General features: G+C 43.1%; 1 protein-coding gene across 5 annotated transcripts in view; it reads right to left on the bottom strand.

Annotated features, from left to right (window-relative positions):
- dlg2 (discs, large homolog 2) overlaps positions 1–27516 on the bottom strand; it is a 177261-nt gene that overhangs the window by 9613 nt on the left and 140132 nt on the right. For 2 of the 5 annotated variants that reach the window (XM_083665051.1, XM_083665052.1), the window contains 10 exons: positions 26039–26163; positions 23180–23349; positions 22753–22889; positions 21949–22093; positions 21387–21528; positions 9482–9638; positions 7129–7231; positions 1141–1255; positions 813–989; positions 411–486 (listed from right to left, as the gene is read on the bottom strand). In XM_083665051.1, the coding sequence (XP_083521177.1) occupies positions 411–486; positions 813–989; positions 1141–1255; positions 7129–7231; positions 9482–9638; positions 21387–21528; positions 21949–22093; positions 22753–22889; positions 23180–23349; positions 26039–26163 (1347 nt within the window). Of the gene's footprint in view, positions 1–410; positions 487–812; positions 990–1140; positions 1256–7128; positions 7232–9481; positions 9639–16599; positions 16756–17227; positions 17368–21386; positions 21529–21948; positions 22094–22752; positions 22890–23179; positions 23350–26038; positions 26164–27516 lie in introns of those variants that run through there. The other 3 variants (XM_083665055.1, XM_083665054.1, XM_083665053.1) reach the window with 3 other exon arrangements.

Raw genomic sequence — 27516 nt, 5'->3', positions numbered from 1 at the left:
TTTGCGGCAGAAGTTCGTTGAGAAGATAGTAAAAGCTATGAGGGAGAAATGTCAGGGAGAGAGGGCCTGCCTCAGGCTGGTGTCTCAGCCACTCAGGCACAGAGAGCTGGGGTTGTCAAAGTAACTGGTTGTAAATGACAACCACACCCAATGTTAATGTGAAGGAGAAATCTGATATGGCAGGTTGAGGAGAGGAGATAATGAGTCCTGCTGAGTCACTCAAGGACAAGTTGCTCTGGTAGTTGGACTCTTGGTTAACATTCTCATTGCATGCTGAACACAAAGATTCAGAGGCTACTTTTATGCAATTAAAAATAAAGGCCATTCACATATTGCCATTTGGCAAACTGTTTTCTTTCGAATGTTAAGTCTGCTTGCCAACGCTAACAGCATGTGGTCTTAGCACTTACCCCTCTTGAATCGATCGTTCCTGGTTTGGCATTGAACTTGACTGTCTTTAGACGTGCCCGCTCTTTCCTCTCAACCCTGCTAGAGCAAGAAAAGACACATGGACATTAACAATCATGATAGACCTCATCAAGTGAGTCATAAGATGAGTAATGTTATCTAAGGAGAAGCTAACTTCTCAGTCTGGCAGTTTGTAAAATAGATTTTGGAGTGTGGAGCGCACATTTACAGTGGAATCTCACTGCCTTTTATATTTTCATTGGGAAAGATGTGAACGAGAAGAGAGAGGTGAGAGGATGACACCAGAGGAGGGGCATCCTAGGATTTCACCCTCCTGTTTGCAGGGGCAATGTATCTAACCAAGGGAGAGGAGACACTTTGTATGGTTGAGCAGACACACTCACCGTCTCTTGCTGGGGATGACCCCCATCTCCTCGCTGTCCCCATCGGGGGTCACTCTCCGGGCCTGCCACCACTCATCGTCTGAGGCGTTGATGACGTGGAGGATGTCCCCGTACCTGAAGCTGAGGCCTTGGCTGGGGAGGCCACTGTCTTTGGCCTTCTCATAGTCAAACAGCGCCCTGTCCGGTCACAAAGGGGGTGGGGGAGCGGTCAAACAGAGCCCTGCGTTTCAATAAGGTTTAATAGAGAACCTGGTACAAAACCAAGGTTATTAGTGGGTCAAGTACGGTATGAAGCAACAAAGTATAATTCTGATTCTTGGAGACCCACCTGACATAAAGAGAACGCTTTTGATTGGTTCGTAGTGATCCAGACCCAGAGCTCATGCTGTGGTTCATCATCTGCTCCCGCAGGTCATGGATTTTGGCCTCGAAACGCCCGTATTCTGCAAAAGACAGAAGACAACACCAAGGACACCACTTAGGATTGGAAACAACCCCCAATAACAAACTCTGCAAAATGGTTTGGTGATTTCATGACAAACATTTGTTCTGAAAGGTTATGAAATTTGTGGCTGGAGGTTGAATGATTCGTACTTCTGAATACCAAGTGTATTTTGCAAAAGGAGAGGGAGGGGATCCATTGGGTTTATGATGACTATCAGTGTGGATTAGCAAAAAAAGTAAGACTCTGCTCTCTTGCTCTCTGTGTTAATTAGAGTATAATAATATGTCCTTATAGATACAGCTTGTGCAGAAACACCAACGACCAGCATCAAAACAATCAGAACAATTCCCATTTCACATGCCTGCCATAATCATTACCGTCACTGCAGTCAGAGACATTTCTGGTCCAAAAAGGCTCTGGTTTTCTCTCAGAAACACATCATTACACAACACAACGTCCATAGAAAACATCTGAGTCTGAAAACCAATATCTCCCCAGATCAGAAGTGCATGCCTCTGAGAACACAGAGTTAGGTGGAGAGGAAGAGCAGATTAGCACAGGCTTGGCTGGACGAGCTGTCGCTTCAAGGGAAGACATTAAAACAACACTTTATAACAGCCAGCAGAATGAGAGAAAATGTTTAGCTTTGGCACATTCAGGCACGAGGATACTGTTGCTAGTGCAGAGAGAGAGAGAGAGAGAGAGAGTGAGAGAGAGACTGAGTCTGTGGCATCAATGGTCCCCAGTTCAAACCCAAATGGTTACAATACATTAACAAGACGTGAGGTTCTAAAATAAGTATTGTAATGTGGTGACTGAGATTGAGCCACATTTGTGAAAGACTACTGTTTGTGTATGTTCATCAAAAGAGCGATTTCTTAACCTTGGTTGTTTCAGACTCAATGCTGATTCTATACATTTAATTAGAGATTTGTCCAATCTTGTTTTGCACCATTTAAAATGTAGTCCCCTGGAAAGAAAAACAACAACAGAATACTGTAAATGGTGCTAAAATTATGTCGAAGTAGGACACCTAAAAATTATGGAGCTGCTTAACTTCCTACAGAAGATGCGACTTTGCTGAGGAAAACAAAGCAAAGCGTATAAACATCCAGTAACAACATGCAGAGCTTTAATTCATTCTCTCTCGCCGTCTCTCTCTCACTCACCCCCCCCCCCACACACACACACACCAGACACACATACCTTGCTGTGTGTTCTCAGCTCTTCTATCCTCCTTCCAATGTTGTCACTACAACATTTCTCTTTCTCTCACACACTTGGCTACCTCCCTGCCTCCTGGATACAGCAGGATACAGCAGGATCACACACACACATCTTCCGCTCACGCAGTCACAGTCCCCCGACTATGAACCTGTGCAACACTGAGCAGGGCTATGGGGATGGAAGGAGGCTGCTTGAAGGAGGGATAGGGGAGAGGACGAATGCGAGTGAGCAAGTTCTGGTGTGTGTGTTTGTGTGTGTGTGTGTGTGTGTGTGTGTGTGTGTGTGTGTGTGTGTGTGTGTGTGTGTGTGTGTGTGTGTGTTTGTGACGAGTAGCACGCAAGCAGCAGTCCTGGCAGCCATTGGCCACTTGTGGACCACAACACCCCCCCCTCCTCCCAAACACCTCCTACCACTCCCACTAAACAAAATACAACACATTCATCCACTAAAGCTGCCTCCATTAGAATGGAATATTATTGTTTTCATCCTCCCATCCCTGATAAACGTCTCATTGTCTTTCTCTGTTGCTTACCACATTTTTTGGCTTCTTCCGAGATACAGTTAGGTCTGGAAATATTTGGACATTGACACAATTTTCATAATTTTGGCTCTGTACAATGGATTTGAAATGAAACAATCGATGCAATTGAAGTGCAAACTTTCAGCTTTAATTCAAGGGGTTGAACAAAAATATTTTATGAAACGTTTAGGAATTGCGACCATTTTTATACACACTCCCCTATTTTCAGGGGCTCAAATGTAATTGGACAAATTAACATAATCATAAATAAAATGTTTATTTTTAATACTTTGTCGAGCATCATTTGCATCAACTCCAAGTCTGCAGTTTCTGCACTGGATCCCATGTGGATCAATGCAGCACTCCATTACTCCATTACTCCACTGTATAGTTGTATACCTACTGTACACTTTTGCAAAGCTACACTTTCTTTGACAGTATTTTTTTAAGTCCAAAGTACATTGATCAATCATATTTAATGACTAACATTTACTCCTGCCTCAGCTGGTTATAAGGCATTGTGAAGTAGTTGTGAAGTGGATTGTAGGGATTAGAGAGGTGAGGTAATGGTCCATTCTCTGAGACCTGGGAGACAGCTACTGCAAAACAAAAGTCATCCATCTTGTGGCCTTGCTTCCTCCAGCAGACAACCCAATCTCACCCTGATGTTATCAATGGGCTCCAAGGTTCTGGGTTTTACAGCACACAGACTGTATTCACCATGGCCTCCACTCCACTATGTTGAAGTAAGTACTGTATTGTAGCTTCAAAGGTTAGCAATCCATGTTGCTTATTTCCACAAATGAGATGGGTAATATTTCAGTGTGAAATATTAAATCCATAAATGTTTTCCTTATGTTATCACCTGAAACCACATATTTACTGTACATGCTGGAATAGTGAAATTTGTGATTTGCTTAGCGTGCATTTTGAATTTATTTACCCATTATCAGCTCCCACTGAAACTGTTAATTGGATTTAACATTTGAATACTCTTGCAAAATGCACAGAGAGGGATATTTTTGGTGCATTAACAGACAGTTAATTGTATGCCATCTTGCTAAAATATTGGCAGGTCTTTAGTGTTACTGTAGCTGTAGTACTGTAGCACTAAGAGATGTTTATTTCCTTGCTAAAATGCTGAAGGCTTTTTTAGTACTCCACTCCCTCTAAGGTGTACCTTCACGGAGCTGTGCTGCCAACTGTGGTTAGGCTAACTGGGCATCAACTCCAGACATGTCAGGAGTTGTGTGTGTCTTTGTGTCTACAGTACTGGCAGGCAAAACTCCATGACAGTCAAGAAATCACATGGAAAGTTTTTAAATGGCATTTGAGTTTTGTCTGTCTCTCTGGCTGGTAGTTTCCTCTGTAATTTTCATCATTGTTTTTGTTTAGAAATCATTGACAACTGCAGCTGACACAACAGTTGTCAATATTTTCATCAAATTAACGCACGCATGCACGCAACCACTGGCACACTCTGCCCTGTCTAGCTGCCATGGTTCCATATGGGTCATCCACACACGCACAGGGACACTGCCTTAGTCCAGGTTCAAAAGAGCTGTGAGCAACAGCATTGCTTGGGTCAGAGATGATCCCAAGGCAATGGTTACAATCTGACATCAGCCCCACTCCTGCTCCCAGTCTCTCTCCAGTGACTGTACATGATTGTGTTAATTCAAATGGTGTTTAATCTCTTTGAAATAGTTTGTGGTTTTGGGGGGATGGGTAACTTGAACTCTCCTTGACCACTGTCATGATAACACTGCCATCAGCTGTCACGACTATATATGACACTGTCATGACACAAACCCTTGTTTAAATCAGATAATTGGCTAGGCATACTACTGAGGAGGGGCCCTGGACATTTTATTGTTCGCCACTGCCCATTTGCAGACGTGTTTCTCTGCTAATGCTAGTTGGAGTACAATGTTGCCCCATCCTCCTGTAGCCAGATCCCTGTCTCTGCCCTGCATACCTTGCGGCTCATCTGCCATGCCTGCCAGCCTTACCAGCCTGGCACCCATGTCAAGAACAGACTGCATGAAGCCCCTTGCCCCTCTGCCTGTCCTACATAATGTACATAGACATAGATGTTCTGTACTGTATGTATAGAAATAGACAAAGAACAAATGTTATTAATGAATACACTGAATTTCGATTTTATTACTAATGCAAAAAGCACTAGTGAGAGCACTTTTCCTCCTGCATTTACAGTTGAGGGTCATATCATATATGATCACTTAATCATTTGAGAGATCCTCTCTAAAATTGATGGAGGCTGAAAATGAGTTATTGTTTCTGAGTTGTTATTATTTCCTACTTGTTACAGTATTGCTATAAAAAATAAACTAGTCAAGAAGGGACATATGAATTAAGTTGGCTAGGTGCCTGTTTTCCCTTCCGCATATTCTTGTGTCATGATCAATACGATCAGATAATAATGTAACAGGAAGTATGTTGCAATAGAAATATTAACAATGCAATGTTTGTGACTGTGTGAACACAACACATTTCCAAGTAAAGATTGCATTCGAATAAAACAATTGGAGATAACTTTGCACAGGTGCAGAGCATCTGGACTGTACTGAGCAGTTATGGACCTGCAACACAGTATGGGGGATAAGGATGATTTGGGGTAGAAAATGCAAAAAGCAAAAGACATTCAGTTAAGTAAGCTACTCAAAATAGAGAGAAAAACTGAAGACACCATGAAGCCTTGCGGCAGGGAGAGGCACAGTAGACATTGGTTCCAGGCTCTGGGTAGGGGAATGTTCTGCGCATGCGGATGCGTGCAGGGTGCCTTTGTGAAGGTACTGTCGAGACATTTAACCTACTTTACCATGTTGTATTGAACCATGTCATATTTTATTCTAGATCCCTATAAGCTCAAGCAATTAGATGTGCTTGTTGTGGGAGAGGGGAGGGACATCTCTACATCTCCACAGGTTGGGGAGGGGTGGGAGGAATGATGAGGGGGTGCTTGAATGAAGGGTAAGTGAGTGCCCGTTAGTGGCCGGGGTAAGTGGACTGCCAGTGATTACACACACTCCAGTGCCCCCCCTGCCCGCCCCCCTTGTGAGGAACGCCCATGTTCAGAGCTGCCCCTGGGGCCAGATTGATGCTCAACTTTGACCCCGGGTGCTGATCACATGGCACAAACCTGGTGCTGGCGACGGAGCCCGGTGTGGGGAGCACAAAGCAAGTTCTGACGGATGAAAAAAGAGAGCAATCGTCAGTGCCAAGATCAGCCATCGGCTGGAAGGCCAGAGGGTCAGTCTGCTTTTGATCACATGTCAGCTCCAGACAAACAGTCATGATTTTACTGGGTTGTAGTTAAATGTATTTCCATATCTGTTGAATTCAGTATTCAGAGTATATACTGTAATTATTTCGGGCTGCAATACACAGATACCAAAATGCGATATGAGGATCACCAAAATGTAAGGAACCATGCAAGGAACCAAAATAAGCCCACAGAACAGCCAGTCGGAAAATTCTTGAATGCTCGGGGTCTGCCAAAAAAGCCCTACTGCCGGCTGCACTACAGTTAGTTTGCATTGACCTTAAGGAACTCTTTAACATGACACCTTCCCTGATCAAGAAGTGCCTTAAATGCCTGAAAAAGCCTTTTGTGCTCGTCTAAGGTTGATGTTCATGTATAGGGCTAACCTCCCAAAGCCAATCCTAGGGGGCAATGCCCCATGCCCCCATGCCCCCGGCCCCACCACCCACTCTCCTGTTTAGTTGGCCAAGACAAGCAAGACAAGCAATCTACTTACAGTGCACCTTTACATCTTTCTGAAAACACAGGCCCATGACTCACTACAGTCAGCCACTGAAGTTCTGCTGCCAACTGCAATTTCTGACCCTAATCTGACATGGCATGTTCTGGCACACCAATCAACCCACTACAGGCAATGTACTGAAGGTTCCTAAGTGCTTAAGGTGGAGCTGGCCAGAAAATGGCCCTTGTGGCTTAATGCATGTGTAGAATATGGCTGTGTGAAATTCTGTAAACTCTTTTGCCCAAAGGAATGGGTCATCCCAGTGTGTATTTTGTCATGTGACTGCCATCTTGATGATGGCACTTCTAGTGATTGTCCGTTCCAGCTGACACTTACCCTCTGGCCTGTACTGGGCAAAGATGGTGACTGTTTGGCCCGCCCCTTTCAATGCAGCTGCTGCTTGCTCATGGGTCGCTCCACGCAGGTCAATGCCATTCACCTGTAGAGACAGCACACACACTTCACTGCCTTGATCCCACCCAGGATGTCATTTGATGGTACAAACTGTACAGTATATGTACATATATCTACACTCACGCACACACGCACGCACGTACACACGCACGCACGCACGCACGCACGCACGCACACACACACATGTTAATACATAATTTCTAAATGTATCAATTGTTCATGTAATGTAACATTAATGAATATACACTCACTGGTCACTTTATTAGGTACACCTGTTCAACTGCTCGGTAACGCAAATATCTAATCAGCCAATCACATGGCAGCAACTCAATGCATTTAGGCATGTAGACATGGTCAAGACAACTGAAGTTCAAACCGAGCATCAGAATGGGGAAGAAAGGTGATTTAAGTGACTTTGAACGTGGCATGGTTGTTGGTGCCAGACGGGCTGGTCTGAGTATTTCAGAAACTGCTGATCTACTGGGATTTTCTCTACGGTTTACAGAGAATGGTCCGAAAAAGAGAAAATATCCAGTGAGCGGCAGTTCTCTGGGCGAAAATGCCTTGTTGATGCCAGAGGTCAGAGGAGAATGGCCAGACGGGTTCGAGATGATAGAAAAGCAACAGTAACTCAAATAACCACTCGTTACAACCAAGGTATGCAGAAGACCATCTCTGAACACACAACACATCGAACCTTGAAGCAGATGGGCTACAAAAGGGGGTCCAACCCAGTACTAGCAAGGTGTACCTAATAAAGTGGTCATGATATATATACATGCACATGTATATATACCCACCACAATGCATGCTTGTGTTGATGTGTGTGAGTGTGCCTTTGTGATCACTGCTCCTAGGCATGTGAGAAAGAGCAAGAGAGAGAAAGAGCGCGCGGCCGAGAGAAAGAGAGAGTGAGCGAGTTATTCTTAGACTTGAAAATCAGGCCAGGAGCAAAACGTGGCGTAACTGCCTCTCCTCATCAAGGCTCCATGGGTCAGAGGAGGCAGGCACTGATTGTACTCCATCCACAGTTTGACATCAGGTTTTAATCAGGCAAAAGCGACCAGAGTCATTTAAGGACCCACTGCACATGGTTATAAGGTGGCTGTAATGAACTAAGACAAGCAGTCACTGTCAGAGCGTCAAACTTGGACGGCAAATTGTTCCAAAGTGGTTGAAGTGAGAAGAAAATTATCATCTACAGTATGATGCTCCATTCTATGCTATTGTGCAGCCCACCTTACTAAAATGTATTGATTGAATGTCACTCTGGATAAGAGCGTATGCTAAATGTCAACAGTGTGACATATGGCAATTGTTTTAGTTTCTTATTGTTATTTTTATTTAGATTAAGAAGAGCATGGGTTTCCAGTTTGCTTTCAGAGTTGTAAAAGTACGTTCTGTGTGAAAAAGAATCTGCACTGCCAGGTGAATGCAGTACTGTGTTTCTGCCACAAATGTCGACAATACTGCCAGTGAGCAAAAAAAGGGTGCCCGTATTTGGATGTCATTGGATATACTTTAATGCCCATGAGCTAAAGCTTAGCTTAAACTTGTAGGTCATTTGTTTGCAGTTTGAGACCTAACATTTAACAGGGGCTTGATACCCGGATTAGCCATATAACAAGAAAGAGAAAATCATTGAGCCCTACATACTGTACTGTATAGTGCCTTCAAAGTAGTATTTTTTTCCAGTTACAAAGAAGACCAGATGGCTTAGTCACTATACAAATTCTCAAGCTTTATCCATATCCTTTTGTACTGTAGTTAGCTAACATGATTATGGTCTGTGTATTAAAACACTGTAATCAGACGCTTCAGCCAGAGAGAATTCTGGGTGCTCCTAGAGAGAAAGACTGTGAACGATAAGTGTGCTCATCATGGCCATCATGCATAGGAATTTTACCTTAATTTGCGTCACACTGTTTGGTTGAATAAAGCAAATATTGTTTTGGATTTCAACCTGAAACCTCTTTACCAGGTACCCGAGAGGTCTATTACATATTTATCTTAATATCTTTGTACTGTATGTATCTGTCCTTATGTTTTTGTTTACAATTGCTAATGTGAGTATGTAAAAGTGTGTATGTATAAGTGAATGTACATATCTACATAAACCTACACCTACTGATCTCAACCAAACATGTTAGTAACATGACCTAAGTCTAACTAAACAAATGTATCTATGTAAGTACCTGCTGTACCTGTGTGTGTAGGAGCTAAGTACGTCACCAGTATACATAAACTATACAAGTGTGTGGACAGGCAGACTAACCGACAGAATCTGGTCTCCTCTCCGTAGCTCTCCACTTAGGTCAGCGGGCCCTCCAGCCAGGATGAAGGAGACGAAGATGCCCTCTCCGTCCTCTCCGCCCACGATGTTGAAGCCCAAGCCCGTGGAGCCCTTATGGAGGACCATCTTCCTGGGTTCCCTGTAGAGACAGGTCAGATAGTACATCAGCTCGTTCGAGTCTGTGGGGCTTAGCATCTTGAATGCCGGGGAGAGGCAAGAGGAAGACACAGATACACACAGAACCACGCGGACCGACACATCGTCTAGGTGGCGCACGTTGCCTATGTGGCGCTGACGTGCGCGGGCACAGTACGGAGATGGCAGCGGCCCAATGGGGGATTGTGCTCTACTTAGATCATTGTCCCAGTTCTGACTTCCTCAAGATGGAGAGCCTGCGCATGCACACACACACACACACACACACACACACACACACACACACACAGAGCGTATTCACCCACATATATGCAGACAAACACAAGCATGCGCACACACACACACACACACGAGCGCGCACACACCCACACACACCCACACACACACATGCCGAAAACACTAGCATATGCTACTGGCTCCCTCTAAACAGAAGTCATAGAGGAACCAGAGGAACTCTGAGGACACATTCTATTTACACACAATGTGGCGGATGGTTAAGTTAGCATCGTGTAGTGACATCACCTTCCTGAGGCTTAAACTACTGCCTCCCTCGACCCAAAAATGGGTCAGTGGTATTGACTGTGCTTTGAGGTGTCGTTGTGATGTGAGCTTGATTCCTAGGTCCTATTATGGGTAGACCAACACAAATCAATTAATCTCAGTTTTGTAATTTAGGTCAAGCTAATCAAGCTAAACATATAATGAATACCTCTGTGTTTTACACTGACTACTTCCTGACCTAGTTACAGAGACATATTACATGGGTCCCCTTATGTTAGCCAGATTGTCATCATAGGGCTACCCTTTTGTTACTCTTCCGCCATCTACTGGAAAATAAAAGTACCACGTGAGTAAGGCAGTGGTTCCCAAGCACGTATGTGCTGTGACTTAAAATATAATTACAATCAATTTGCATTGACACTCATCCTTTCCACTAATATAGCTCCATCTGGGTTATGCAGAGTAACCATGTGCCAGAGTGCACACCACACATCACTTCCTAGCAAAATGAAAGCCTGATCCATGAAAAACTAGCCCATGCCATTGGGACAGCACTGGCTTAGACTGTGCAAGACTTTGTCTGAGCTTTGTGACCATTCCTAGCTCACAAACAGGCCAAATACACATATGCAAAGTTATATGATGGTTTATCTAAGATCAGTGGAGCAAAAAGGTTTTCATTTACAAGGCTACACGCTCAGGCTGGTAGAAAACATTTTGTTGTAGGAATTGCATTTTAGTGATTCCCATAAACTGTGTTTAAACATAATGTAGCCTAATAGCAACAGCGTAGAGTAAATTCAACACACACGTGTTTTATCCATAAAATGGAGAGCATAGGGAGTCTTTGTAGTTAAAAGACTACATTACTGATTTATATTTCAAAATGGCATTTTGTTGTTTGATTGCCCTCACTGTCAGGAGTAACTGCAGTAACAGTATCAGTATTTTAGTTTCTCACTTCCAAAACTAAACAATAGGTGGCAGCCTAACTCCAGAAAACCTGGTTTTAAGCATCTGTACGTGCCTTAAAGCACAAAGGTTTGTAATCTTCATTCTAAGCTGTTGTGACCTTTAAGAGCATTCTATATGCAAACAGCAGGCATATTGTTTGACCCTTGTCTCATAGTTTGTGTTCCTACCCTCTCTTTATCATAAGGAGCTCCTGACCGGACTATTTAATATAACAGATCACTGATTAGACTGTGCTACTACTGTAAGAATGCGAATCAACGCTATTGGCACCAGAGAGTGAGAGAGTGAGAGAGAGAGAGAGAGAGAGGCATGAGGAGGGATGTGGTGAGGCTTGTTTAACGACCCCCATTCATTTTGATTTAGTGGGATGTGATTGGAGAGGGAGAAGGGCCACTGTTTGTTGCATACTGAACAGGCGGAGTGGCTTGCCGAAACCAGGCGCCGGCCTCATGATTCCGGCCAGGCTCGTTAATCAGCGCACTGGGCCCTGTCTCCCTCCTCTCCCTCGCTCAGTATCCCCAGGGTCCCCCTGTGACAGCACAGCAAGCCAGCTGCAGCCCAGCGATACTGGGGGAAAAGGGACGGGCTGCTACATTAGCCAGAGAGGCTTATTCTTGGCTGGGGGGGGGGGGGGGGGGGATGGTGGGGGCACTCTCAAAAAGCTAATGCTAGTATGCCTCTGTAATATTGATTCAGCATGCCTGTGATAGCTAATCAGTGATTGCGGTGGCAACCGAGCCAATCTTTAAGGCATATCTCGCCACAATCGTGCAGGTGGGTGAATGAGAAAACAAACAAATATAGAAAGCTCATTGTGAATTCCACCACTCTGTGAATGAGCTCAGACAAGCAATCCAGCCCCTACATTAAACATGCTCCATGATATGCCCACTTTCTTTTTCGCCTTAATCTATTTGACGTCACATTCTGTTAGGCTCTCCCAGAATCGTTATAATCATGCTGGCACTTTGATAGCAAAGGGTGTTCAAAATATGAGTATGTTATTGGGGAATTGCCATTTTGAATTTGCAGAGACATATGTCTGTTTGCTTTTTTTGTTGCACTGCTTTTTCTACTATAGTGTAACCTCAGATAATGTGTTAACCAATGGTTTGACAGATAATACTGATCCATTGGCATAAGGAAATAATAATGTTGGGGTGCATTTGGGGTTACTGTACAATTAAGGGAAACCACAGTCTTTTAAAAGTGTGTAGTACATAGATAACATGTTCAAATGGTATGATATGATGGAAGCAGTGAGCTCTACAGATAAGAGTAGTAAGATGGATGGTGTATACAGTAGGTACAGTAGCAGCTCCACCCACAGTCACTCAATTAGCCTATTGGAACAGAGAGAGAGAGAGGAGAGAGAGAGAGAGAGAGAGAGACACACACACACACACACACACACAGACACACACACACACACACACACACACACACACACACACCACACACACACACACACACACACACACACACACACACACCACACACACACACACACACACACACACACACACACACACACACACACACACACACACACACACACAGGGTGGAGAATTGGGACGCAGCACTGTAAATCTACCTGTGATGGAAGTCATGTCTTCAAGGATCCCATTTCTGCATCAACCCTAAGCTAAGAGGTCAATGCATAATTGAGAGGTTCAAATATAAATCCATGTTCTCTGGCATAACTCAGCACTACCTCAAATACATTAAAGGCAGGAAAAATTAATATTAGTCAGCTGTACATGTTCATTAGGTATGCACACAGCCTCAGATAAAACAAGCAGCCTGTGTATACTAGTGATGCAGTGCACAGGGCAACATGTCGATATGCACTGCCGCTCAAAAGAACACCTCCTCAGTCGGGAGAATTGAATATCATTCTCACTGTTTGCTTGCTTCAGGTCAATGTGGCCGTTTTTGGGCCACAGCTAATTTGAGGTGGTCTTTCGTAAGGGGATGGAGCGGGCCTATATAGCGGGCCTATATAATGATTTCTCATTGAGCCACATATCAAGTTCTTATCAGTCTCCCTCTGGTCAGCATGAGTATCACTCCTTTAGCAGGCTGCTGCCTCCACAAAGTTGCAAATAGAGTACAGAGACCATAGCATCTCAGATATAAATCTCAAAGACCCAGTGTTTAAACAGTTCACCCTAGCTGTATTCTCTCTCTTCTATGTACAGTGGAATGAGATATGAAAACATAATCACTGGATAGATGCTCAACACAGCTCAAGACCCAATCAAACTTTTGCATTCTGGAGAGAGCAGTTAAAGAGACAATTTGATTATTTCCCGCTCCAACGAAGCCTGCCCCTCACAATAGCACAGCTCTCTAGGGTTGTAATTGGATTAGAAGAATGAAAGTGGCGGTGCATTCAGCTCTCACAACTGAGGGAATTCAAAGTAAAAGGAAGACAAGTAATTGTAATTCAAAACGCATTGTAAGCACACTGTCTCCTAGCTAATTAGGCTACAGACAAAGTACAACTAGTTATGCCAATGGGTAATTAGACAAAATGTTCCTCTTCTAACAAAAAAATATTAAATGCTAATATGTTCTCATACTCACTGATTGTGAGGCTTTTCTTAAAACTACATTTCATAGCTAAGTCTATAAATAAAGGGGTCAAAAAAGAGCTATGTATGTAGTATATGTATGTAGTAAAATATTTAATGTCATATAAAATATTAAGATAAACAGAAAAACATAGTTTCCGTACTTAACATTTTATGAGAGGTAATGAATTAACAATAGCCGGTGTCCATATTAACACAGCATCATGCATCCACAGAAGTTGAATCAGAATCACACAGACTTTGTCAGATGTCTTATTTTCATGGAAGTAAACAAACTACCTGTCAGCTACCCTTACTGTATGTCAGTACAGGCTAATGAATACCTAATCTGATGCTTCTCTGCATCTCAGTTTCCCACGTTTGACAGATCTGACACATGCAGTATAGGAGGCAATTATTAGGATTCATTCATTTTGAGTCACATCCTAAACTTGTCTCATGCACTGTGCCACATCATTCAATCTTAATTTGTCACTTTGAGTCAGAGAAACACTTCTATCACAAGTGTGTGCGAGAGATATAGAAGGCATGGATTAACACCAGGGGAAGCAATCGTTTGACCAAACTACATATAGTGATCATCCAATTTCCTACATTAATTCTTCATATTCATACTTCATCTTCATATACTTATCATTCATACTTCATCCACATGGCCACACAGATTTAAAGCAAAGTGATTCCCTTGGAGCTGTGTAATTCTTTAAGGCACAAATGAAACAGATTGTCTTTCTCTTAAATACATTTGTCTTTCGCTAATACATTTTACCAATATAAAACACCCCTTCATACTGCATATACTGTGTGCTGCAAGCTACCTCCTCTCTGTCGTCAGCCACATGAGCACAAGCCTACTACATTAATACTAATCTAGTGTAGCTGAGCACCACATGACTTGCATAATTTAGCAAGCCTGTTCACAGCAAGAGGAAGTAGTCGAGGGGACACATTGCAGGGCAGTGCAGGGGAAGTTAGCCAATGCCCAGTCCATAGTCCCATGACTGGTGCCCATCAACAATGCAGGGCTATTCAAGGAGCATCGTAGAGTCCAAATGGCATTTATCGTGACCAGGGTAGTCCCTGATGGTTTTCAGTGTAGCTTGTATAGTGTAAGCTACATTAAACAGCATTAAGTTGTACATGGTCCAACTAGGGCAATACAGACTACGTTCAGTTAAACTCATCTGGCCCCAACAGTATCCACTTTTCCATTTCGTGCCTTATTCACGGATGCCGTTATGCTCCCCATCTCTGCTGATTGTATTCACAGATATACAGCTCATGAATTAATTATACACATGCTGAAATCACAAACAAGCCTTTCAATAACAAGGTACAAGTTGCCAAGTGCTATTAATAGGGGAACAAAGAGCAACACAATCAATCCAAATAACAAGCATTAATCAAATGTGTATCAGTACTAGCATCTCAGTTGTTATCATATAAAGTGGCACTGGTTTTGAGGTTATGTTTATCTATGTTTCAGCTGAGGCATTTAGGAGTCTATTGCTTGGTCTTGTTTGTGCTCTAAGATGTGAATTATTTAAACTCCCACAGAGGCCAATTAACAGTTACTTTATTATTCATGAAATAATGCAGAGATAATTGAAATTCAAAACAAAACAAGTAAACACTAACACAAATGTCCACCCTGACACAAAGGTGAAATAATGTGAGGGGGGTTCATCTACTATGTGTTCAGGTAAAGCTACTGTACAGGTATGAGAGAGAGGCCTCATCCCTCAGAGCCTTAGAACGTCTCTCTATGACCAATCTGACCAATATAATCCCCACTAGCCCAAGTAAAGAGTGTCATGGCTGTGCCTTAAGAATAAGGCCCAATTACAATAAGTAATTATAAGTAATTAGAGTAATTCAAATAACAATCAATCAATAAATTAATCAATCTTATTCAAGCAATCAATTAATCAATCAACAAAAAGTTGAACCTGTACCAGGTTCAAAAGTGAGACATTCTGTCAATTCAACTCTGGCCAAAAAAAATATTCAATGTTGAAATAGTTTAAAGCCAGATGTTGAGTTAATTGGTCACCAAAGAGTACTTAAAAATGTCCACTGGAACTGGGAAAACGACAACAACGACAACGACAACATAACTAGTCCACTGAGCATTTTGCAGACACCAAGCAGATGGCAATAGGCAAATGTGATGCTTAACACCCATTGCAGCAGACCCCAATCCAAGGTTTTCAATTGCTTTTGGCAATTAAAAAAAAAAACAGGTAAACTAACTAAAAAACAAAAAACAAAATAGACCCTGGATGTAGTGTGGTGACTGAAAGTTAGCAAATCCATTTGAGAGGAGATGGCAAAACAAAACACTGAACGTCTGATCAAATGTAGCCACACTGCATACTTTTCCGTTACTGATAATGGCAAACAGTATGATTTGTTTTTAGGAAATAACCTTGTATCAATCATTATTGTGGTGGTCATTTCAGAGACCATTAAAGGACAGACAAACGTATACTCACTTACAGAATGTCAATAAACGAGTCCTTGACAGAATTACTAAAATATTCTGCCACTACATGCCAATTTAAAAATACTTTTTTTTTTAGACTTTCTTCAAAGAACATGCTACTTTCAGTTGTGGACAAGGTTCCCTGACCTCTTACAGTACATTTACAGTATGAGGCCAGCTTTAATGTGTGAGAGAGAGATAGGTAGATAGATGGAGAGAGAGAGAGAGAGAGAGAGAGAGAGAGAGAGAGAGAGAGAGAGAGAGAGAGAGAGAGAGAGAGAGGCCATAGGGAATGAGTGAACTGAATGAGGAAAGGGTGAGGTCCATGCCATCCCATGCGATACCATCCGAAGCTATGCCATGCAGAGGGTTGCGGGGTGGAGTACCTGGTGATCTCGGAGTCAGGGAGCAGGCCTAAGTGATAGTGAGGGAAGGGGATGGAGTGAAGGAGGCTTTTGTCACACTCCACAGGGGAATAGTGGCGGGGAGAAGGTGCTTTGTCACACAGTTTGTTCACAGTGCTGTAAACTGGCTCAGGAGGCCTGGGGGATGGGAGACAAGAGAGGTTAGTTAGTGCACAGAGAAAGCAAGAGAAGAAGAGACAGGGAGAGGAGGATACGAGACAGTAGGGAGAGCGAGAGAGGTACACAACACCTACTGTATCATAGGGTTGGGGGAGTGGAGAGAGGAAACCTCACCAACCTCTAGTTGGTTTATAAAGCATGAAAACCTTCTTTTGTTGTTTTACATGCAAAACACGTACTGTAAAATTATTTTTATTTGTATACTGTTATATACACATACATACATACATACATACATACATACATACAGACAGACAGACAGACAGACAGACAGACAGACAGACAGACAGACAGACAGACAGACAGACAGACAGACACACACACACACACACACACACACACACACACATACACACACACACACAGGCTGTGTCAGAGATGGGGTGAGATGGGTTGAACAACATTCGGGCCATATTACAAAATATCTCACCTCAACTGGAAGTGCTGGGAATCAAACCTGTGACCCTCCCCGTCATCTAATGAGGCATTACTGAGTGGAGAGAAATGACACTAATAAACATGGTGCAGTGGTGTTATCATCTACTGTGAACAGTTGTCAGAAAGACACTTCAAGAAGAACATAATTGTATTTTGGTAACACTATTTGAAATTCAGATGTGCTGTATTTTATAGTCAAGCAGTTAGCAAAAATCTGCATGCACATTTGTTTTTCTCTATGACAAGACAAACAGTTAGACGCATGCTACAGGGCGACATGAAACATTACATTGGATAATCCAGATTTTTTTTTAAGTAAACAACTTCAGTTGCAGCTATTGGTTGTTCTTTACATATGCTTGAAACTGCTCACTAACATGGCACAATGCACCTTAACCTAATGCATCAGAGATTTCTATGTAGAAATAATTTGTGTATGTGTGTGTGTGTGTGTGTGTCTTTGTATTTGAGCAAGCTGAAGTGTATATGTTAAAGTATTTTGGTAACACAGGATGTTATGTGTGTGTGTGTGTGTGTGTGTGTGTGTGTGTGTGTGTGTGTGTGTGTGTGTGTGTGTGTGTGTGTGTGTATTTGTCTGTGTGCTTCGTTGGTTGCGGAGCTGCATTAGCTATGCTTTTGCTCCTGCAGATTAAATCAGTGTGTTTGGATGTAAGTCCTGTCTGCTCAGTGGCCCACTTTCTATTTCTCACCATACCATTCCCCCTCCCAACCCCTCCATCACCCCCTACCCCCTACCCCCTCCCTGACGCATGGCCCAGACTCGTGAAGCCTCCACTTGGCCCCAGCCCTGGGCATAACGCAGCACAGCGCAAACCCCATCCCTCTCTCTCGCTTTCTGCTTCTCCTCCTCTCCTGCGCTCCATCTCTCTACTTCTCTGCACTTTATTTACACCCAGATGAAACATGCTCACATCTTGCCACAGCAGCTCCCGACGCACTGCCTCTTGGGTCATGAGAGTACAGTGGCTTATAGCCTGAGAGTTAAGCCGATCACAACCACTCCGCCGCATCATATGGGAGACTGGAGTCAAACATCACATTAACTGTCCGGTTTACCAAAGACTTGTCCATTTGTCCACTGAATTCACCAACTTTGTAGTTATAATGTTGAACATTTTGCAATTCCATACTTAGCAGCAGATAACCCGTCCAGTCAATATGGTATTGTTTGCTTGATCCACCCAGTAGAGCAGACATAGCGAGCGTGGATGCGGTTTAGATACTGAGGTTGCGGTGCATCTCCTGGAGGGTGCTTGTTTAATTATATTTTTGTGGCGTGTCACAGTATCAGAGCCAGCCAAGCATGCTGTCTGCTGCAGAGGCACCACACAGATCGGCTCAGGGCCAAACGCCCCATCATTGCTCTCTGTCAGCTCCACATCTCCCCACTTGCTTAGACACAAACCGAAGGTGAAGACACAGATAGGGAGATGGCACACAGCAGAAGGGACCTGCAGCGATGTAATCGACTGAGTCAGCAGACTCGGTTTACCCGAACGAGCCTGTCTATAAGTTTGGAGGGACAAAGCTTCCACTTGAACTTCCTCTGTATAGATTGGGTCATGTGAATGAACAAGGGAGTCTCTGGACTTGCCGGTAAGTCATCAGCCACCTCCACCCATATAATGCTGATGTTTAGTAAAATGTCAGATCTCTCAGCCTGTTTTTAACAAAACTCAGATTTAAAATAGAAAAGCAAGTGTCATACACTGGTATTGGAAGAAATGTGGTAGAGAGTGGCACCCAATTGAGTGATCAGTGATCGGCACCAAGATCAATTATTCTGCCATGGCTGAAGATCAAATGAAGGGAGAAAAATCTAAAACAGCAATCTGGGTTTTCTGCCAAGCAAATAATGTTCAATTCATCCACGGCTAAAAGCGTACAACATCACATGGGATAATCAAACAAACAGATTGACTTTCTTAGACTCATAACATCCTCACAAAGGGAACACACCCACAGAACACAGACTTTTTTTAAGTGAACTACAGTTGCAGCTATTGGTTGTTCTTTACAGATGGTTGAAACAAGGCTAAAAGTGTATTTTGGATGTTCCATAGAGTTTTTTGGCACTGTGTTGAGCCTCAGTAATGGTTGACCTGGCGGCAATGTCCCGAGCGGAAAAGCAATGGTGCTCAATGGAGTTTGCTTGACAACCTGTGCTGAATCATCCCTGGGTGGCTCAGCTGAATGAGCTGTTTGAGTGAGCTGGAACTCTGGAGCAACCTGGTTGGGCACATGGTAGGCCAGGTCCTGGTGTCCTGGGGTCAGGCAATGGGGGTACACACTCTCCCCAAACTGCTCACATGTACTACTGTAAAGAGGCTCTGTCCCCTCCCTCTTCCCCTTCCCTTTCCCATTCCCTTCTCGCTCTCTCTCTCTTTCTCATTCACCATTTTTCTCCTCTTATTACGGCTTTGTAATAAGGTGCTCCCCTCGTTGACTAGCGTAGCCTATTCATTATTAATTAATAATAATTTATTAATAATTCTTAATTTTTCGAGTGCATTCATTAAACAGGTCAGAGAGAGAAAAAAGGAGTACAACGGCAATGTCCACCATACTGCTTCACCACCTGGGCTTCAAGGCTTTGGAGATTATTACAAAAAAAAGGGACAGAACCGTACCTTTCTTTGTGTTTACTCCTTAGAGAACGGACTGGAGCTCAGATACATACTGTAGTTGTTTTAAAGCAGAAATACTGAGACACAGAAATATCAATCACACAATTACACAGAGTGATGGATGAATTAAACCAGAAGATAATAGACAATCCTTAGAGAAGTACCTGGGCTGAGTAAAATCTCAAGAGTATAATCCTCCACTTAAAAATCTGAGCTTGGGGTCCACCCTCTGAATTGTAAGTCTAGTGTTTGTTTCCATTTCATGCCAAATAACTTAACTATACGAAACCCTGGATCAATAAAGCTTCTTAATACATTACCTATTTTAGATGCAACATACTAAATTAAAAAGAAGACAACCTGAAACGGTGGGCAATAAGCACTGGGCTATGATGAATTTGTTTCAAGTTATACACGTCAAGACATTAATGTGACATTCTTATTTTCAACTTGGCTTGTGGTTTTAGTGCACGTGTACAGGTCAGCTAACAGTGTAGTTACATCAGACTTTTTCCTTTGTATGAGTTGAGACTGTTTCAATGTCTTGTCTTGTCCTGTCAAGTTTTTACTGATACAGTAGCAGATCTGACAACAACTCAAACATCTCCTCTCCCAATGGACTGCTACAAAGTCATTTCCTTTCCTTTCTTGCTCTTCGTATGCTCGGCATTGAGCCAATCAATTGGCAGCATCTAGGAGTAACACACGTCTGCCACGTGCCACGGTAGGAGGAACCAACTGTAAACAGCCCATTAGGATCAAGGCAGAGGGCGTTGGGCCTTACATTTCCATCAATCTCCTTCCTCATCACTATGTCCATAACACTCCACTTATCTCCCTTCATGGAGACTTATAGATAACTTTCCTTCCCCATGTCTACAACTTTTCCCTCTCCATGTCGCCAGCACAAAAGCCTCAAAACTCCTAACAATCTCTATGGCAAGACGCATCATTCGCCCAAGTTTAGTCAAAATTGGGCCAATCAGTGTAATTTTGTAAATGCCGCATCTGTAGGGCAAAACGCAAAATTCACCCAACTTTTGTCAAAATTGTCCCACTGGTGTCGGAGATAAAGCCTGATTTCATCATGGGGGACTATTATCATTTATAATGCAGCATCCTATACATCCTGTATCCAGTTGACAACAGGCTTTAAAGACAAAGCAAAACAATGTTACCATGTATGTCTAACGATGCGCTGAAACAACTACGCAAATGCTTTCCCTTATGTCTACTCAGTGAAAATGGACCAGAGGACCTACATCCTCACCTACTGTTCACATACAGTACAGCACTTCCAAATGAAACTGGACACAGTGCAACCTGACAACATAACAGAAATACAGGATTCCAGAGAGGACACACAGAGCGCTGGACATACACAGGCAGGTACAGTAGCTGACAACACTGGATGAGGTGGAGGGGACAGAGATTCTACCTGTAGTTCTACTGGCGTCTAGTAGGAAGGAAGGTAATTACCGTAAGAAGGAAAAACCATCCAACCTGTTTATGTCCTCTTCCCCGAGTAAGTGTTTTGGTAGGGGGGAGTACCTTCCGGGGGAGATGGGGGGAAGACTGGATCTGTACTCCAGAGTGCCGTTGTTGCCAGGGGAAGAGATATGATTTTCCATTGCTGGAGAGAACGCTGAAAAGAGAGTGCATAAGATAGCTCATCAGACATAAGCATTCTGAAGTGACCCCAAACTATGAGGGGGATATGACAACCCTCTGTACCAACCAATCAATCAATCCAATTTGGTTTGGAGCCTGGTAAAATGTAAGAAAAATGAAAAATCTAATAGATCAAATAGGTGCTCATAGGTACTCCTCATTTCATCCCTCATAACTGAAGCCACATATTTGGAATAAAGCTAACTACAGCCTATAACAACATTAAAAGGATTGTGCATTCAAAGTCAACTCTGTCTTTGACTATAATAGTAGATGTGCTATGTATCTACTCATCTGTGAATGTGAATAGTTCTCTCGAACACACAACACTACTCCAAATAAAGCTGCATTACTACTACCTGTACAGGCTAAGTAAAAAGAGGTGAAGACTCACAGTGCGTGATATCAGGAGGCCCATAGGGATCTGATAAGTAAACACTGGTGGGCTTGCCCACCTTCAGATAGACAACGTCAGACGTGTTCTTCAGTATGGCTACAGCCTCCTCATGAGACACCTCCTCCAGAGTGTAGTTGTTTACCTGTAGGGGGGAGATGTAGAGACACGAGCATGGAGAGAATCCCAGGCATTACGTAAGAGGGGTTTAAAACACACTTCTCCTTTCATGCCAGATGGGCATGCTCCTAGGTGCTGCCAAAAGCAGCTTGGCGATTGGATTATGATGCCTGGGATCCCACCGAGAGGGAGGCGGTGGCAAAGTAATTGAATTATGCCATGGTTAAGTGACTCAGCCTCCTGAAGCAAGGGTGTGTGACTACAATAGGAAGAGCCTACAGAAGGTCAAATACTTGCAACGGTTTTGAGAGGTCAATTCCATTTCAATGTAGTACATTCAGGGGATGGATTGAAATTCCAACTCCAATTATAAACACTTATTTTCAATAAGCATTTTTCTATTCTTGAAATGGAATTTGTTATTCCTCTCATGGATTGACTGAACTGGAATTTACTGGACTCCAACCCTTGCTTGTTCATATTTATGCAGTGTTGTCATTTCTCAATAGTTCAAAACAGTTTAAAAACAGAACTTACCCTAGACACAGCCCACTCATCTACTCTGTGATTAGCTGAGAGACATACAGTATTTGCTTGAAGCCCAGCAGAGGGGGGACTGGGGCAGACATGGGGGCAGGTCAGTAGTAATAAAATCCCACAATTGATTGAAGCAGAGTAACTCACCATGAGCAACCTGTCTCCAACCTGTAAGCGGGTGTCCTTCTGCGCCGCCCCACCATCGATGATCTTGGTGACATAGATGCTGTTATCCCCTGGGATGTGCTGGTTACCCACCCCACCTGCAATGCTGAAGCCCAGCCCTGTAGACACATACAGTAGATAAAATAGGTGTGTGTGTGTGTGTGTGTGTGTGTGTGTGTGTGTGTGTGTGTGTGTGTGTGTGTCAGAGAGAGACAGATTGTGTACATGAATGTTTGTTTATCTGACACAACAAAGTGCTGTAAGTACTGTAGAAGTCTTCCAGCTTCAGATTTCCCGCCCACTCCCACTGATACCATCAGCCTCCCAGGGGAAATCGATTTTTTAGAGGATTAGAGCAAGCCACTTTTTGGTACCCCCAGAATAAGAAAGAGAAAAACGGATCTCCAACCTTTTGGTCCTTTGATGAGTTTGATTTCAATGACGGTCTCCAACATTGGTCTCCTGCGGCGTACGTAGAGCCTGACGATGGAGCCGGCCACCTTGAGGGCCTCCACGGCCTTACTGTGGGACACCTCTGATACGTCTGCATCATTTACTCGCAGTATGCAGTCATTCACTCTGGAGGGAGAAGGGAGGCCATTTAACGTTAAAGTGGGGAAAAGAGTATGGCTGAGATTGAATCCATTGCAGATAGTGATTTGCTGCATTTTAAAAGTGTGTTTGATTTGCACAGCAACATGTCCCAGATGGAGGGAGTTAACACTTGATTTTTAGACATCGGCAGCAGAGTGCCGGATGACTTCCCAGCCAGGCTCAGTATCAGTGTTGAACATCAGTCACACACCAAACTGCACATTTACAAATCAAATGTAAACACTTGCCCTATTCAGGACATGCTTCTGTGCAAATAACACAGGAGTTGCTTTAAACAGTAGTTATATTATATTATAATATAAATATATATAGCTTATATTGAAAGCATGGGGCAAAGGGTACAGTTGTATGCAGGAGTGTGTGTGTTGTGTGTGTGTGTGTGTGTGTGTGTGTGTGTGTGTGTGTGTGTGTGTGTGTGTGTGTGTGGGGAGGGTAGAAAGCCCCTGCTGCAGTATGATTCTCTAACCCCTTGAGGAGAGGCCCAAAACATCTATGCCCTCGTGTTCAAGGACAGAACTCTCCTGAGGCACACTTGAAGGGACCAGCTGGGACCCAATGCTTGTGCACGCACACATGTGCACACCACACATGCGCGCACACACACACACACACACACAGTCTCTAACAGTGCAAAGCAGAGCAAGAGACACATCTATATTGGCAATGTTTTATCAGTCATAAGCATCATTCTATAGTGAGCTCTGTTAGTCTGAAGTATGAGGATATAGGCTATTTCTCTTGCCAAAACCCATCCTGTCTTTGAGACATTAGGGCTTCCCCCGAAATGCATTAGTCACCCTGTCCGACTCAGAAATGAATTACGAACGTTGAGGTGATTTATTCCAAGCATTTCACGTCCAAAGCTCCCCAAAGTCAGGCAAGGGTAAAACAGGGAGTACATATACAATGTATTTGCCTCTCTAAATGGTTATTACTCTCTTGACTCACAATTAATCAAGGAGACATTATTTGGCTACCTCTCAAAGTATGCATTCATATTTATTAGTCTTGTATCCACGAATTCATTCAGGAAAGTGATCTTTACAATGCGTATGAAATATACTGTTTACTGTTAACAGCATATAAGTACGGTAATCCTGCCCAACACATACTGTATGATATCTTAAAATAATCCTATACTGGAAACTGGAGTGTGCACACATTGTCAAATGTATTGAGGTGAAATTAACAAGATTCAGCTGGGCACAGGCAACAAATAATGAAGCCTGAGAGGGGAAAGTCCCTTTTTCATCAAGCCTGGCCCCATGACAGCACAATAATATACAGTATGGTTTATTAGGCCTATCCAATACAGGATACAGCCTTCAAAACATGACACAAAATACACTTAGATCCAATGATGGATGAGGTACTTCTGCCTGAAAGTATACTGTACAGCCTTTCTCTATCCTCACCAAGATATGGATGTCAATGGCTGCATGCTTTGTCTCCATACCATTAACATTTAAGACTAACTCTGTAGTAGAAAATTTACAGGACATTCTTACAAGAGGTACACTGAGTGGGTGCTGCTGTGCTCTTTGGAAGATTGTTCGAGACATGCATGGCTCAGTCTTGAGCCATCCCTAACAGCTAATGCGGTATGCCTCAAAATAATAGATCCAGCTTTTGAGAACTTCGAGGGAGAAAAAAATCTTTCGGGGACAGACATCTCTACAGACAAATGAAAGTTTGGGTAGGTAGGGGCCCGGAATGAAGGTGGAAGAATGAAGGTGCTTTCTATGGATCAAAATACATCACTATAGCTAATGCAGACAGCTAACATTGGCATGCCTCTAGAAATTAACAACTAATTTTGTGTCTGGGAGATGTTGACGAATAATGACAGGCGGATTTCCTGTGCGTGTATATCTCTCCCCATTCCGTCTACTCAGTTTGAAGAAAATAAGCCTCCAGACGATATGCTGGAAGCATATGCAATTTGTGGGAGGCAACACGTCTGGCCCCGCAAGACTATGCATAGCTGGGCTTACACTGGTGAATTTATGCATGTTATCCTTTCACCTTGGGCATAGTCTTATTTAGGGCAGAAAAAAACAATGTGTGAAAATAAATAAAGTCAGATTTGTTTAATTGTCTGAAATTCCTAAAATGTCGGGACAAGACAAAGACATTGATATAGGCATTTTATATAGTGCCGGTTGAAGTATCTTCAATGGAGATTTTCCATTGAAAGTGTGATTTAGTCCAGGACTGCGCTTAATCTATGTTCAGGAAACCGACCCCTAATATTCTATCTTGTCAAGGCCTGTGTTCAAATAGGACACACATTTGGCAAACTATCCCTACAACCTTGAAATGTATAAGGTGTAAAAACTAGCTCACAGCAGTCAAAGCAATCTGGAGGCATCAGCAAAATATCTAAGGTGAGGCTCTCCAGAGAATAATTACAACACTAGGCTAGCTAGGCTACAGGCTTCACTGCTTTAATCATTGTACAGCACAAACGTACGTAACAAGAGGGTCTTTAATGAGGAAGTGCTTTCTGTTAAGTGGTTTTCAATAATGATTGAACTGTGACTTTTTTACCCTTTGGTAAATTGCTATGTGACTTTCTAAAGTGCTTTTTGTGAAGGTTCAATCACTTTCTGTGAAGTGTAGATTTATAAAGGACTCCATCCATAGCACTGACCTTAGACGGCCATCTTCTGCTGCGGCGCCTCCAGGGATGATCTTGGTGATAAAGATCCCTGGGTCATCGCCGACGTGGGGATTATCTGTCCCCCCAGCGATGCTGAAGCCCAACCCTGAGTTTCCCTGCAGAGGAAGGGGAACAAGGCACAGCAGATACAATATGTACATTAGGAAACTAAAGAGCCCATTGTGTTCACATCTCCCTCCCTTCTAAGCTTTTCCCTCTCCTCCATGAATCAGTCTTGCTGTAATTTTCTATGCAAGAGCAAGTCAGCACTTGGCAGAGTTCCATATGTTTGCTTTTCATATTAGTGTTACTTCATAGGCTCCTCAGGACGCAGCAAGCTCTTAAGCAGGTAAACACTTTTCATTATTCACCAATAAGACACTGGCTTTCCTGATTAGCTTCCTTTTTTTTGGGCTTATGTAACACATTTCAAAGAGCAATGGTTTCTTTTCATGATGGTAATGACACTTCCATTTCTATAAATCTAGTCTGAAGAAGAGAACTGAATTGTTTTTTTTGTTTTTTTTTCAGCCAGTGAACACTCTACTCAGTTTTATGAGCCAAATCCCCCTTGACACACTTACAAATTGAATGTCACGCTTTTATTAAATTGCTAACTGATGGGAATAGGGGCTTCTCTTGATTAAAAATCCAAAAAACCCTGCAGGCTGAGCTGACGGACATGGTGAATAAAATGGCACTGATCTCTCTGGGGCAAGCCTTGCTCTCCGGAAAAACAGACACAGCTCATCTGCGTAGGAGATGCAATAGAAGTGATGGTAGCTAACTCACTCCAGTGCACTCATAATCTAAGCCCCTGGTTAGGCAGTAGAAGTGGAGGGCATAGATACAAGGTCCCGTGGTGGAGCCTGAATAGCCCATTCTGTAGTGTTAGCATTAGCCATTTCAAAGCTGCCCTTTGTCTTTCTTCTCTTGCCCCTGAGAGGGCTAGCTGCACACCGGGGGCTCCAGGCTCCACTGTTCGACAAATCAGCAGTTCCTTTAGCTGTGTTGACCTTTCCCATTGTTAGTGCTTTATTTCTGGTCATGGGGAGCCTATTCGAGTTGTCAAAATGTCATTTGCAGCCAGCTAAGCCTCTTATCGCCACAGAGCCTTGAGCATGCTAGCATTGGCCTTTGTCATGCAAATGCACGCCCCAATTAAGGGCCAGCCAACTCAAAACACCCACAGGATTAAGATGTTTGTGTTATTGAGCTTGTCTGGTTGAGATCAATTAGCTTCAGAGGAAAGTGTGGAGGGCGCAATAACAAAGTGTGATGGGCATTTCATTTACAAACTCAGTAAAAATGTGATGTAAAGAACACAGGACTGTACTACAGTACAGTCTAGTACAGTATGATGTACAAATACCTAGCATCAGACAATCCATTGACACGCTGGGGAATCATTGACTATTTTAATTAAGACAAGCAGTTCAGATATGGTCCTCCCTTCTCTAAGGAGATGT

This window comes from Argentina silus (genome assembly GCF_951799395.1).
Source record: "Argentina silus genome assembly, chromosome: 2".
Lineage (NCBI taxonomy): Eukaryota > Metazoa > Chordata > Actinopteri > Argentiniformes > Argentinidae > Argentina > Argentina silus.
The sequence above is the reverse complement of the archived record's forward strand: the minus strand, read 5'-3'. Positions and strand labels throughout refer to the sequence as shown.